This window comes from Callorhinus ursinus, unplaced genomic scaffold, assembly GCF_003265705.2.
Source record: "Callorhinus ursinus isolate GAN/ISIS: 27379988/994484 unplaced genomic scaffold, GSC_fseal_2.0 scaffold10, whole genome shotgun sequence".
NCBI lineage: Eukaryota > Metazoa > Chordata > Mammalia > Carnivora > Otariidae > Callorhinus > Callorhinus ursinus.
In genome coordinates this window covers 72,202,809-72,218,902 of record NW_027397072.1, presented here as the reverse complement: position 1 = coordinate 72,218,902, position 16,094 = coordinate 72,202,809, and the positions used below count along the sequence as shown (strand labels likewise).

At 35.1% G+C, this 16,094-nt stretch overlaps 1 protein-coding gene across 4 annotated transcripts in view; it reads left to right on the top strand.

Moving 5' to 3' along the window:
• Nucleotides 1-16,094, top strand: part of FOXN2 (forkhead box N2) — a 63,702-nt gene that overhangs the window by 41,467 nt on the left and 6,141 nt on the right. For all 4 annotated transcript variants that reach the window (XM_025868864.2, XM_025868863.2, XM_073897741.1 and 1 more), the window contains exons 3-5: nt 4,429-4,553; nt 6,951-7,015; nt 15,309-15,377. In XM_025868864.2, the coding sequence (XP_025724649.1) occupies nt 4,429-4,553; nt 6,951-7,015; nt 15,309-15,377 (259 nt within the window). The remainder of the gene's footprint in view (nt 1-4,428; nt 4,554-6,950; nt 7,016-15,308; nt 15,378-16,094) is intronic.

Here is a 16,094-nt window from a genome sequence, read left to right as displayed (position 1 = left end):
ACTCTAAACTTTATGCCAATTTTAGAATAACCCCCAGAAATAAGTATTCATTTATTTTGCAGCTCTATATCACTTACACATAAATTACCTTTTTTTTTGTTTAAAGATTTTATTTATTTGACAGAGAGAGAGAGAGAGAGAGCACACAAGCAGGGGGAGCAGCAGGGAGAGGGAGAAGCAGGCTCCCTGCTGAGCAAGAAGCCTGACGCAGGGCTCGATCCCAGGACCCTGGAATCATGACCTGAGCCCAAGGCAGACACTTAATGACTGAGCCACCCAGGTGCCCCTGAATTATCTTATTTGAATCTAATCACAACTCAGTGAAGTGGACTGTTTTTTTTTTAATTTTACGAATAAAATATGAATAAGAACACTGACTCTTAACAGATTAAATGATTTGTGCAATAACATAAGCAATGATTAGGACCTCAGTTTTTATACCTGTGGAACTGTTCTTACATTATACCATTCTGCTGTAATAATTATGACATGATGTTCAGAAGATAAAAGAGCCTCAGTAATAGAATAATATTACCTTGAAAAAGAGTTTGGGAAATGGTAGCATTCTGGAATTCATCACGTTAAATCTTAAGCAATCATAATAGCTTACATCATGTAGGATTTTATTTATTTATTTATTTATTTTTTAAGATTTTATTTGTTTGACAGAGAGACACACACACACAGCGAGAGGGAACGCAAGCAGGGGGAATGGGAGAGGGAGAAGCAGGCTTCCAGCAGAGCCGGGAGCCCAATGCAGGGCTCGATCATGACCTGAGTCGAAGGCAGACGCTTAACAACTGAGCCACCCAGGCGCCCCATCATAGAGGATTTTATATAAACAAAAAGGAACCAGGGGAATAGAACACACATAAATTTTATTGTTGTCCAAGTAATTCTTAATGTAATTGTGAAGTGTAATTCAGATTTTAAGAAAGGGTTTTTTAAATAGAAAAGGTGTAATATAAAAACAAAAATTACCAGTTTGAATCTCACTAATCTTATGAGTTCTGAGGAAGTTTTGTACATCACGTGGTGGGAGGGGGGAAGGTTATACCTTATAGTTGGTTTTCAGTATTTCTAGAGAAAAAGAAAAAAATCTTCAAAAATATTTGTTAAAATGTAATGCCAATATCTGGTGTAATAGAAACAGAAAAACAAATTTGCATGCTATTAGACTGGAGGAAACAGGAACAATTTTTGAAACTACAAAGAAAATGAACATATATCAACAGCAGTAGCCAATGTTTGTTGAGTGCTTATTGTCTGTCAGTGTTCTAAGCACTTTATGTGAATTAACTCTTTTAATTCAGTAATTCTTAAAGTGAAGTAGGTACTATTTTTTTTATAGTTCTATTTTGAGCATACTAATATACAGGAAACATACACATTTTTCTGAAGATTACACAGCTCTTAAGTGACAGAGTCAGGATTCCCAAGGAGACAAAATGGCTCCAAGGTTCACACTCTTAACCACTGTACAAGTAGTGTTTAGCTCTGGGGAAGTGAGATGAGATTGAATTTGTATATCTCCTTCTTGCATGGCTATGGAGTTCTGTATGTAGACTATGGATGTGGTACATGTGTAAGGATATACTCGTAGTCCAGCTTCTGTTCAAGATGTGCAGTTAGGGATGTTCAGCTAAGGAAGTAGAAGAGATTTATCCTGAAGGAAGAGTTAGCAGGTGATAGATAAACAATCACAGCTTCTAAAGTTCTTCAGTTATTTCCTTTGACTACCTCAACTAGGGTGTGTAGCATATTGACGGTTTTTTAGAATACTCTCTTGATTTATCAGTTCCATTCTTTCCCTGATTTCTAGTTTAATAATTTATCAATTTTCATATAATATATTTATATTATATAACATGTAATTTTCTCTCCCCCCCCTTCTCCAGATATGATAAAAGCTTATTTCAGATATTTCAATTGTTGTTTAAGAATGAAAGAGGATAGGGCGCCTGGGTGGCTCAGTCGTTCAGGGTCTGCCTGAGGTCATGATCCCAGCGTCCTGGGATCAAGCCCCACATTGGGCTCCTTGCTCAGCAGGGAAGCCTGCTTCTCCCTCTCCCACTCCCCCTGCTTGTGTTCCCTCTCTCGCTGTCTCTCTCTCTGTCAAAAAATAAATAAAAATCTTAAAAAAAAAAAAGGAATGAAAGTGGATAGGGGCACCTGGGTGGCTCAGTTGGTTAAGTGTCTGATTCTTGGTTTCGTCTCAGGTCAAGGTCTCAGGGTCGTAAGATTGAGCTAATAGTAGGGCTCCATGCCCAGTGTGGAGTCTGCTTGAGGTTCTCTTGCCCTCTGTCCCTCCACCTCATGTGCATATACGCTCTCTCAAATAAATAGTCTTTTTAAAAAAATGAATGAGGGGCACCTGGGTGGCTCAGTTGGTTAAACGGCTGCCTTCAACTCAAGTCATGATCCCAGGGTCCCGGGATGGAGCCCGCATAGGGCTCCCTGCTCAGCGGGGAGCCTGTTTCTCCCTCTGCTCCCCCTGCTTGTGCTCATGCTCGCTCTCGCTCTCTCTCTCTCTCTCTCTCTCTCTCTCTGTCAAATAAATAAATAAAATCTTTTTTAAAAAAATGAATGAAAGTGGATATAAATTTGCCTTTGGCCACGTTCTCTTAGTTTTCATATAACTGTGTTTATACCCTTTATTTACTAGATAGTCTGTAATTGTGGTTTGGATATCTTTTTAATCTAAGAGTATTATAAATTTCCAAATGGTCAGAATTTTGTTGTTGGGATTGTTAATATTTTTTTTTTGGTACTGCAGTCTTAAAATTGTGAACTTTAAGAGGGAATTTATTTTTCCTCCTGGCCTGATCAATGTAGTTATTTCCATTAATATTTGGAAATTATATTCTACAAGAATTAATTACATCAGTTTTTCTCATAAGTGTTCGACAGGACACTAAATTCCTCAAATACTACCTGGGAGAAGGAGGTTCTGTGTCAGGTAACTTTAGGAAACCATATAAAACAAGTATAATGGTAGCAAGACTATTTAGATCCCTTAACCTGCTGGTATGTAGTGTGACCTTCTAAGAAGGAGGGAAGTAAAATGTACAGCATTTTTCAAACCTGTTTGAAGGAATTATCTCATAGCCTGGCCTTCTTTCCTGCATGTTAGATAATATTAGTGACGTTTTTCATATATCTTGTCCACTTACCTTCCTCTGAGCTGTTCCTTCATATTGAGGGAACTGTGGATCACACAAGCCCTTCTTTCAGGTACCTCCCATTTGAAACTTAGCAGGCACTTTTGTTAATGGTTTCTCTGGTTTCCAGTAATCATAAAAATTCCATAATTTTTAGATTCTATTGATTATTTCAATGGAATCTGGGTTTGTGCTCATTGCCATGTTATCTAAAAGTCACTCAAATGTGGTAACTTAATCATCTTGAGGGAAGGTCCGATTCTTCCGTCCTCTCTGTTATCTTTTACAGGAGTCTTTTTCATACCTCAGTTGTTGATTTACCACTCTTTGAAACTTTTGCTATGCTTTTCAGGAAACCATTTGCTTTTGTTTTTTTTTTAAAGACTCTGCTTATTCATATAGAGAGAGAGCACGTATGTGAGCACAGGGAAGGGCAGAGGGAAAGGGAGAGAATCTCAAGCAGACCTGCGCTGAGTGTGGAGCCCAGTGCTGGACTCAATCCACAACCCTGAGATCACACCCAAGCTAAAATCAAGAGTTGGTTGCTTAACTGACTGTACCACCCAGGAGTCCCTGAAATCATTTGCTTTTTAAATTTAAACTTACTTTAAATGAGAACTTAAGCATTACTGTTAATGCCATTAAAAAATAAAATTTTTTTGCTGTATCACCTGATCTCATATTGCTTATCACTTTTGGGGAAATGATGCTGCACAGAAAGCTTAATTTTTCCTTTTCTTTCTGGTTTTTCTATAATAGTAACAATAATGGCTTATATTTGTTAAATCTTACCATGTGGAGGACCACATTGTACAGCCCACCATGCTGTTCACTGTACATCTTGGGATTGTACCATTCTCACAGACTATGAAGTGATTGTCATGTCCTGTGGCCCTGTGTGCTGGGTAACATGCAGAGTACTTTATGCATAATTTAATCCACATAACAGCCCTATGAAATAGGTAGTGTTATCATCCCTACCTTCCAAATGAAGGAGTAATGGCCTGGAGAGATAGAAGTTGGTTATTTTTCCTAAGATCACACAACAGGTAAATGGCAGAGCTGGAGCTAAGAACCCAGGCAGCCTGCCTCCAGGGCTTTTGACCATACAATGCACTTACAGCAAGCTTAATTCAACCTTTGCATTGTACTCAAAAGCATACTGTAGGATTTTTTTCCCCACGCACACATTTAGTGAAAACATTCAGGTACTGATTGTGTATGTCTTAAATTTGCACATTAATAATTCTTGTGTATTTTATTTTAGGTTAATGGAAAAGGTTCCTTATGGTGTGTTGATCCAGAGTATAAACCCAACCTTATGCAGGCACTGAAGAAGCAACCTTTTCCCTCAGCATTAACATTTTACACCCCTCCTGCATCTCCACAAAGGTACAGGATCTTCCATATAAGTGTCAGTGGTGACATAAGATTTCATTGTATGACATGGAAAAACCTAACAAAGTTGTAAGGTTTCGGGTTTTTTTTTAATTGCCTAGAGAATAACTTATGGATAAGACATTAGCCTAAGGCATTTTTACTTATAGTCTAACTTGTGTTATTAGGAAACAGGATATTTGATAGGTGAGAACATAAATTCTGTAAAATACAGTCACTCCTGAGTGTAAGTAAACCCTACAGAAAGTTATAATAATGATTTCAGGTACAAAAAGTTTAAATTATTTTAATTGCCTGCAATACTAATGCAGACTAAAGATATGGGAAATTAAAAGTATATTTAAGCTTTTTAAAATAAGATGCTTAACAGTTTGTCATTGTAACATTTTTATGGATGTATTTGTTGTATCTTTTTCTATTTTAAGTTTGGGTTTCTTTCACAACACATTTAATATTTGAAAATTATGTTCACAGTCTCAAGTTTTAAAATGTCTGACAAAATAATGCTTTGACTTTTTTATTTTGTTTCTGCTGGTAAATATAATTGTAATGTATTTCCTTGGCTCTTGTCTTCAAACTCAGTGACTCTTATGGATCTTACAGCTTTCCCATTTTAAGTCAAAGCTGAATATGACACCTCAAATCTGATTTTGTTTGCATTTCCTAAAGAAGCCTTCAGAATTTTTTTTTTAATTCTATTATGTACATTTGTTTGAATTGAAAATGCCAGATTTTGTTGAGATACTTTTGAGGGTGGCCTTATCATGGCTAATTTGTTTTTTGGAAAATTTTAAAAAGCTTTTTAATAAAATGCTAGATGGAGAATTTCAAACATACACAAAAGGAGGGAGAAAACTATAATGAACTTCTTCAGCTGCAACAATTATCAATATTTCCATACAATGTTTAATTTCTTAAATTATTATTAAATAACTTTAAGTGGAGTGGTTGTAGCTGAAATACAATAAAATATTAGTAAGGCTAAAGTTGAAATTAGTAATATATATCTTCTCACTGAGATTTTAAGCTTGTTTACTAGAAGATTGGAAGGATTATTGTCACAAGAATGATTGAGTGGTTTATCTTTATGAAATGAAACCTAGAAAAGTTATCAGAGTTTATATCCTCGTTGTTTGGGACTTGGTATCTTCTTTATCAGTTAATGTTGGTGCTTATGAGGTATCCTAGTTTTAAAAAAAAAACAATTTAGAAACTAATGGTAAGTTCTGTGTATGGTCATTTATGTGTTTTATTTAGCTATGCTTTTTTTAAATTCAAGATTAAATGAGAGAATTGACACTGTTGTATACCATCAAATACGCACTTCACTGTGCCTTTGATGGGTTGCATTTTCATGATTTTTATCTTTTAGCTTTATCATATGTTAAGTAAAAATGATTTTGTGGTTTAAAAACAGATAAATGACAGCATAAAGATAATTTTTCACTTTAAAACATTACCTTAATATTTTTAGAAACATTTTCTCTTTTTCATTGTTTGGCAAATGATGGCCCCATCTAATAGATCTTTGTGTAGCCTTTTCATATCATAATTGGTAAGTTGAGAAAAAGAATGAAATATAGTATATGTAAAACTATGAATGAGAAATAGACTTACAATTTAGTTAGCAAAACAGATTTTTTTATGGTATCACAAATTCCAAAGAACAGAAGTAGTGTGTCCCAAAAATGATTTAATATTTGGAATTTAAAAAAAAAGCCAAAACTGGGATGTTGGCTGGCTCAGTCAAAAGAGGCATGTAACTCTTGATCTTGGGGTTGTAAATTCAGGCCCCATGCTGGGTGTAGAGATTGCTTAAAAATAAGATCTTTAAAAAAAAAAAAAAAGCCAGGACTCCTAATCTCTTTATGACTGTAGCAAGTTTAATTTGATATTAATATTTCTTAATAAAATCAGGAACTTATCTGTTTTGCATCATTACCATATAGTTCTCTTCACACATTTGTTTCAATAAACGCTTTCATTTCTGTGGTAACACCTATATGAATATCATATCAAACTTAAGCATCCAATACAAAACCAAATAGTAACTATTATGTATTGTCTATTGTTACAGGCATTTTAAATGCATTATTATTATTCATCACAGCAGCCCTATGTGGGAGGTTTAATTATTCCTATTTTACAGATGAAGAAACTAAGAAATTAATTATTTTGCCTAAGAACGTCCAAATAGTTGTGATTTAATCTTGGATCTAATGCTCTTTCTGCTTTGGCAGACTCTTCTAAACTGAATAGTATTAGCAAAGAAAACAAGGTAAAAATAGTTTGTGTTTTTTATTGTATAAATTAGTTGTATTTGTGACTAAGTTCTATAAAAAGTGAAATGAAGGTTTTTATAAGCATATTTATCTTATCTTTATTTTTCAGTGGCTCTTTATCACCTCATTTCTTAAGCTCTGTACTCAAGCAAAACCAGGTGCGAACCCTCAAAGGTATGTACATTATTTTAAATCATAACAGCTCAGGTCAAATATCAGGATTTTTTGTTTATTTAATTTTTTTCTAATTATAGAAGTATTACATGTTCATTGTAGAAGATTTGGAAAATAAAAACATTTATAAAAAGAAACTAAATTTTAAGAAACAAAACTGATGGGGCGCCTGGGTGGCTCAGTCGGTTAAGCGGCTGCCTTTGGCTCAGGTCATGATCCCAGGGTCCTGGGATCGAGCCCCACATCGGGCTCCCTGCTCAGTGGAGAGTCTGCTTCTCCCTATCCCTCTGCCTGCCTCTCTGCCTACTTGTGCTCTCTCTCTATCTCTCTGTCAAATAAATATATAAAATCTTTAAAAAAGAAAAAAGAAAAGAAATAAAAATGATGAACATAGGGGAAGGGATGGAAAAATAAAATAGGATAAAGAGAGTGAGACAAACCCTAAATGACTCCTAGCTATAGAGAACAAACTGAGGGTTGCTGGAGGGGAGGTTAGGTGGGGGTTGGGGAAATGGAGTGATGGATATTAAGGAGTGCACTTGATGTGATGAGCACTGGGTGTTAAATGTAAGTGATGAATCACTAAATTCTAACCTGAAATTAATGATACACTGTATGTTAACTAACTTGAATTTAAATAAAAAAAAAACCTAAAACTTATTCTTTATTATCGTCAACATTTTGTTTTAATTACTTTGGTTCTTTTTACACCTTACACATGAGTAGATGTGTCTGCATGCATACACACACACACACAGTTTTTCTCCAAATGTTAGGCTCATACTGTGTATACTGTTGTATATCCCTTTTTTTTCATTTCCTTTTATGTGTATTTCTCCTTGAAAATAGGAAAATATTTCTTAGTAATACTATCAGTATAGAGTTCACTTTTCAAGTCTTAGACTAGAATAGAGATTGGCAAACTAGGCCTTGGGCCATATCTGGCCTGCCATGTGTTTTTATGTGGCCTGTGAGTTTATATTTATAAATAGTTGAAAAATAATAAAAATAATATTTCAAGGCATGTGAAAATTCACTATAAGAACAGAGTTAGGTAGTTGCAACAGAGATCTCTGTATTGTGTCCTTAGTTATGCCTCTTCTCTGGCAAAACCTAAAATACTTATTGGCCCTCTTCAGAGAAAGTTTGGATTAGAATATAGTTTAGAATATTTCTTTTATAGGTTTAGTGTAAAGAACTTTAAGAAGACAGCAAGTTAACTTTCAGAATTCTGTAGATGACTTTTCTAAAGTACATAAAAATTCTGAATTAGTAGTTTTTGCCCCCTACTCATAGTTAATATTATAAATTAGTGATGTATTAACATAAGATTTTCTAGCATTGTTGCTTTCAGGCCTAGAAACATTTCTGTGACTTTTAAAAACAGAAATCTACAGACCAGAAGTCTTTTCTGTGTATCAGACACATTTTGGCTCTTTGAAACTACACTAAGCCAAGGCTAGGAAGCAGTGTGATGATGGTCTGTAAAAATGAGGGAGGGAAAGGGTGTGAAAAAGCTGAAGAGAATTCTGCAAAGAAGTTAAGTGGATTGAGGGTATGTTCAGATAATGTTCTGGCTTAACGTAATGCAAGTATCCATTTTCTCCTTCCTACATGGATAGATGTGGTTTCTCTTTGCATTTAGGCATTGCAGAAACTGCATATTGTTATTATCCCAATAAGTTCTGACCTTTAGTCTTTCAGGCTCAGCTCATACACAGATTTTGAGAACATTTTCCTTGTGAATTCTGGGTTTATTTAGAATCTCTTCTTGCTCTTACTCCATTCTATCCTAATTCTGCTGCTTCTTTTGGGGAGCAGACACTTGTACAATCTTCTCCTGCTAGTTTTACTTTTTTTTTAAGATTTTATTTATTTATTTGAGAGAGAGTGAGCAAGCTGCAGGGGGTAGGGCAGAGGGAGAGGGAGAAGCCAACCCCCTGCAGAGCAGGGAGCATGACATGGGGCTTGATCCTGGGACTCCAGGATCAAGATCTGAGCCAAAGGCAGATGCTTAACTGACTCAGCCACCCAGGCGCCCCTCTCCTGCTAGTTTTAGCCGCAGTTTTTCATAACTAGAGCTTAGCACTTCTCCTTCGTCTAATGACGTAGACATATGGTGCATCATCTCTCCAGTGCTGCTAATAGCTTACTTCCCTCCATCTCTGTACTGGTGAGTCTTAGGCTTGATGGCAAGGGGCTTTGGAGTTCCGGGTTAAAACAAATGCAGGCCTGTCTTGGAATAGAATATACAGTTCTTATGAGTTTTAGAGGAAAACATAAGACCACACAAAAACCTAAGAAAATTTATATTTAAATCAGGTTGCTTTAGGGCCTGTTGATTGACTTATGAGGAAATTTGCTTTTTCTTCTCTCGATATTATTTCTAGAGAAAAGTTTGAAAAAAACACAGCACTAAATGGACTAAACATTCAACTGTTTATTCTACAAGTAATTGTTGAATTCCCACATAGTGCCAAGTCATGTATGGGTGCTTTGGGATATGCAGAGATGAAAGAGATCCAGGACCTGCTCTCAAAAACTGTACAGTTTAATTGAAGAAGGTTGAGAAGATTATGCAGAGTACATTGGGGAAAAAGGAAGTAAGTGGCAAAGTAAGCTTAGAGGTAGATCAGAAAAGTCCCCTTAGAAAAGAAAGTGGTGCTTGAGCTGGACCTCAGAAGTTGGAGAAATACTTGACCTTGTTGGAGGGTATCTGCTAGGAACTGCAGGCCAATGAGTATGGCTGAAGCCTAGGATTATAGAAGAGGATTCGGCAGCCTTGGTCCAGTAGCTGTAGATGTGATCATTTAGTATGGGCAAGCCAAATGAAGAAGTTTAAGCGAGCATTAGCCAAATCAAGGAGAACTTATTTAGTGTAATGAGTTTGAACTCCTATAATTATAACATTAGCATTGAGTTCCTTACGGTGCTGTAAGTGCATTATCTCATTTAATACTTACAACTCTTTGAGGTATTCTTACCTAATAAGGAAACTGAAATTTGGAGAGATTAAGTAACTTTCTCATGGCCACATCACTAGTAAAAGGCATACAAGGAACTCAGAAACTCTGATTTCAGAACCTGCACTCCTGCTAGGTATGAGGCATTGAGGGAGCTGCTGAAGGGCTTTAAAGAATGAGGCAACATTGTCAGTTCTGTGTTTTATTAAGGTCACTTAGGTGTCATTGAGTTCCAGTATTAGAATCCAGTATTAGATTCATCTATCACTTAACAGAATCATCTTTACTAATCATTATAATAGAGCTACCTTCAAACACAATAAGAGCAATAGGAGACCTTATTTAGGCGGAGAAATTCCAGAAATAGTCACTATCACCCAAAGTAGGTGCAGCAGTTTTAAAGTGTAGTTGTCTCTCTTGCTCACCTTACAGTGACTAATTTTCTGTGCCAATATATATGTTACAGTATTGTATGACAGAGGGCAGGAGGCACAGGAATCTCATACTGAGATAGCAAAACAAAATCTTTTTTGTCAATATTTTGGTTTGGTATGGATTTAGAATAAACTCATCTGCTTAAGAAATATTTATTGAACATACTTGTGTGCTAGGCACAAGGATACATCAGTGAACAAAATGACAAAAATGGAACTCACATTCTAGTTACTGAATTACAGTATTTATACTGAAGCACTAGTATACTCAAGCAAATATAAACTTTAGGACAGTTAATGATGATGTTAGGGGCTAAGTGCAAATCTAGGTTCAAATTTAAGATTCCAAATTAGCATAATTTGTATCTTAATAGAAATGAAACTAAACCACTGGTTCAAGCAGCTTAAAGTATTGGCAGTTTATCAAAATTGCTCTCCTCTATTAGAGAATCACAAGAGACAGCTTCTGTGTTTGGATGCTCTGTAAATGTGTATGTTAGCTTTGATAGATGTAGTAAGTCCTTATAGTTATTACTGAGCTTATAACAATTTAAATTATACCTCTATGGTTCTCATATCATTCCTTAAGCAAATGGATTGAGAATCAGATAACAGAAATGTGTCAGTTTGTGTCATAACTCTCAGTTTCACATAGCTGAACCTAGTGTCTTAGAATTTTTTTCTCAATTATTGTTAGTGATTTCCCAGCATCAAGGCTAAGGAAATATAAACCAGGACATACAAATTAACACTTATGACAGAAATTTATTTGAATCAATTATTAAATCAGTAGCATGTTTTGAACTCCAGTCAGAACTATGAAGGAAAAAAAGAGAAATAATATGACTGAACTAAGTGGGTTTTTTTAATCACTATTTGGGTGGATCTCATGACTCTTAATGACAAATGACTTTCAACTAGAAGTGAATTATTTGCTTAAACTAAATAGTGTCAGAGAAAATATATACAAAAGACTTTATAAAAGAACAAAATTTTTATTCTTTATGAACTGGATATAGTGGTTACCTAGCTAATAGTATGTTTTTAAAAACACAGCTACATTTTAAAGAGCTAAAGTATTATCAGTGAAAAAATAACATGAAGTGTCTTCAGTTGTGACAATAAACAAGTAAGTCTTCAGTTTAATTTTAATACTAAAACAGATTGGGTACTCTAAATAAAAATTATTTGTAAAGTCTACACAGAGTTTCTGTTGTATTTGTTCTAAGAAGTTCAAGATTGTACCTTGGTCAAATCATTGGTAATCAGGTATTCTTGATTACTGAGTGGGGTCATTTCTCTTGCAGTTAGACATTTTTCTAGAGCTAATTGGCAAGGCATCATGGGAAGCATACCTAAAATATTTGAAACCAAACAAATTACATATAGATAAAATTCTTTTGCAGGGAGGTTTTCGGTTTCATAAAGTTAACTTCATGTGGGAGAATTCAGATTAATTTGGTTATAATAAATCTATACAAGAAATAAATGTGTTTAAGGTATACTTTTCCTGCCCTTCTGTTACAAAAATAGTATCTAATTTTATCATTTTAAATATTTGGAAACTAAGAAGAGAAGTGTCCATGCATCTTATGTTGTCAGGATAAGCCTCACCAATTTTCTTTAGTTTTAGGTATTGTTTTTAAGAAATATGACTCCTTGAATTCTAATGAAAGTTTACTATAGGAAGTTAAGCTAGAGATACACTAACTTTTTTGATAAGATTGTATAGGTACTTCATTTATAAGATTATAAATTTTCTGAAAGTTTTTCCTCATTATGCTTTCAGTGTTAGATTCTCCCTCACCATCACCTCCTTTTTTTTTTTTAAATGAAATTGGAAACAAGGTAGACCTTCTTTTATTAAAAGAAAAATTATTTTATGGAACAGGAAACTCTCTGTCAGGGCTTTTGCATAATGCCATGCAGGATTTGTCCTGCACAGGGCCACTTGGCTGAGGCAGTGAGTGGGGTCTGAAATTCAGCCCACGCTCCAGTCTTCAAGCTGTGTGCCTTCGTACAGGGAAGCATTCACCTGGAGGCTGACTTGCTTTTTTCCAGTTCACACAGAGATACAATATGGGCTAGAGTCTGAACCTTTTCTTCTTCAAAGACATGTTAGAATACTGAACTCTATCAAATTATAGTCAGGTCTCATTCTAAAAGACTAGAACTGGAGAGATCTTTTCTTGGCTATGACATGAGAAACACTGATTCATACTCTTTTTACTTACTGTTCTTTCTGCCTTAAAATACTTTTCCTTCGGATATCTTCTTTTTCTCATCTCCCTGAATCTTTGCTCAACGCTTGCTTCTTCTTGAAGCCTTCTCTAACCTCTGTATTTAAAGTGCAGTCACCCTTCCCAACACTCTCTATCCCCCTTTACACTTAGTTTCTCTCCCTCATGTTTGTCACCTTGTGACATACTGTGTTTTAATTATTCCTTTGTGTTCTGAGAGGGTAGGGGTTTTCCTGTTTTGTTTTTTGCTATATTCCCACAGCCTGGAATGATGTCTGGCTCATAACAGGATACTCATTTTATTGAGTGAATAACAGAATAGAGAATTTACAGTATATTCTGTAAATCCTGCAGAATTTCCTACTTTAGTCATGGATACTTAGTGAGTATTAATGATTGATGATTGATAGAGTACAAATAGAAGGACTAGGTTCTGGAAGTAGACTACTGAGAAGTTCAAGTTCCACCCCGCCCCCCAGAGACCTGTCTGTGTCTGTTTTTTTCATTTTTAAGATGGAAATACTAATAGTACCCACATCATAAAGTTGTGAGGATTAGATGAGTTAATAATACTCAGGGCGCCTGGGTGGTTCAGATGGTTAAGCGTCTGCCTTCGGCTCAGGTCATGATCCCGGGGTCCTGGGATCGAGTCCCGCGTCAGGCTCCCTGCTCTTTGGGAGCCTGCTTCTCCCTCAGCCTCTCTCTCTCTCTCTCTCTCTCTCTGTCTTTCATGAATAAATAAATAAAATCTTTAAAAAAAAATACTCAGAACATGCCAAGCCCATTGATACCCAACGTTAGTAATTTGGTGATAATTAGCTTGATCTAAGGAAAGGAGGGCAAAGAGATCACATACTTTATTATTGACACATTTATTTAGGACCTACTATTGTTCCAGGCATTGTGGAACATAGGGGATAAGACCAGTTCCTATCTTAATTGGGAAGGCATTCATAGAGACTCTTGTTTCACAAGGTCACAGTTTATTGAAGGGGAAAGAGTTGTAGTATGATATGCTGTTTCATAACAACCATCTTCTGATTTACTTACGTCTGTTTGGTAAAGTCAGTCACTTTCTCTGTCTTCACAGAGTTTATGGTCAAGTTGGGGAGAAAACAAGTCAATATCTTTATGGCCTTATTATCTAAAATAACTTTATAATTAGGTATTACAAATAAAATGGAAAACAGGGTAATAATTTTCTAGCTTTGAGATAGAAATGGGAAGTTTCATATCTGAATCTTATTTTAAACATCCTTTGTAATCTAAAATTTCTAAATATTTTTTTCTTTTTTTTTTTTTTAAGATTTTATTTATTTGACAGAAAGAGACACAGCGAAAGAGGGAACACAAGCAGGGGGAATGGGAGAGGGAGAAGCAGGCTTCCCGCCGAGCAGGGAGCCCGAAGTGGGGCTCGATCCCAGGACCCTGGGATCATGACCTGAGCCGAAGGCAGATGCTTAACAACCGAGCCATCCAGGCACCCCTAAAATTTCTAAATATTTTCTAACTTTTCCTTCACATTAGATTATACCATATTACTTTTATTTAATTACAGTTATTCAGAATAATAGATCACCAAGATGGAGAAGAACTTCTAGCAGAAAAGTAGATATGAGAGCATAATGACTTTATCTGGAGTAGAACCTGCTGATTTTACCATCCTTTTGAAGCTCATTTTCCTTCTGGAATATCCATAATTATGTTTGACCTCCTATGAAGGCTATAGTACTTGTGGGCTCATATATAATTATGATTAAAAACATTACTAATACTTTTGTGCCAGCAATAATTATTTATTTAGCATCTGTAAATTCACATGATCTAGACTGACCAAATACACATATTTTTAACTCCTGTAACTAGTATGTAATTAATAAAGTACTTCATAACTGCAGATATGCACAGATAAAGATATTTTTTAAATGCTTAGGGTAGGGGCGCCTGAGTGGCTCAGTTGGTTGGGTGTCCAACTCTTGGTTTTGGCTCAGGTCCTGATTTCATGGGTCATGGGAGTCCGCTTCAATATTTGCTCCCTCTGGCCCTCTCCCTGCTTGCGCTCTCTCCCTCTCTCTTTCTGTCTCTCTCATTCTCTCTCAGATAAATAAATCTTTTTTTTTAAGGTAAAAATGCTAAAAAGTAGTAATGCCTTAGTGTACATTTTTAGTTAATTACAGTTGACCCCTGAACAATGCCGGGGTTAGGGGTGCTGACCACTGCTTCCTTCCTATGCAGTTAAAAAAAATCCATGTATAACTTGATTCCCCAAAAACTTAACTACTAATAGTCTACTGTTAACTGGAAGCCTTAGTGATGACATACACAGTTGATGAACACATATTTTGTATGCTTTATGAATAACATACTGTCTTCTTACAGTAAAGTAAGCTAGATATTAAGAAAATCATAAGAAATTTTATTATCTACAGTACTTCTCAGTTCTCCTTTATTCAATACTATCTACAAAACTGTTCATAATTTTAAGTGAACCAAAACAGATTGCAGAATAATGTGTCTCATTTTGTTTAATGTGTGTGTGTATGTATTTAAGTAAAAGAATATACACCAACTCTTAATGTTGGTTACCTTTGCAAATACTTATAATAGCCTCTCTTTTATAAAGAACATTAATATTGTTACTCTTTTCCTTTTTCAGAATCTGATATTGATGCTGCCACTGCAATGATGCTTTTAAATACTTCTATAGAACAAGGCATTTTAGAATGTAAGCAATCATCCCATTCTTCCTAAAATACATTTTTGTGAGTGCTTTATGAAATGTAATTTAGAATGCAAAATATTTAAATATTATAGGCAAAATTGTTTTTTCCAACTAAGTGTGTTTTCTTTTGAATAACTTAGTTTCTATTTTATTATATTTCCATTAATATATGTGAGCAGTTATGAGATTGAAGTTAATACTGTGATAGATATTTTTACATGGACCAAGAAACAAAGAAATAATAGCATGTATAGAAATTAAGGTTGAGAATTTAAAAGTAAAAATGAAAGCCATAAATAAGAAAATACAGGAAAGTATATTTATAACCTTGGAATTGGAAAACCCTTCAGATACAAACTGCAAAATCCATAAAAGAAAACATAGGTAAATTTAATTAAACATCAACATTTTGTAGTTCTGACAACAAAAAATATATGTAAGAAAAGTCACACAAGGAGAACATTTTTTTACTATGTATATAACAAATGGCTAATATTGAGTATATGTATATAAAAGGACGCTACAAGTAAGAAATAAGAAAAATGTTCAGAAAAGCCAAGAAAATATATGAATTAGTGGGTCTCAGGGAAGGAAATAAAGTGGACAATACACATTTGAAAAGATAGGCAACTTCTCTAGAAGACGGAAATGCAAAATGAAACAATATTGAGATACTACCTTTTTTTGTCCATGAGATTATGAAAAATTAAAATGATTGAT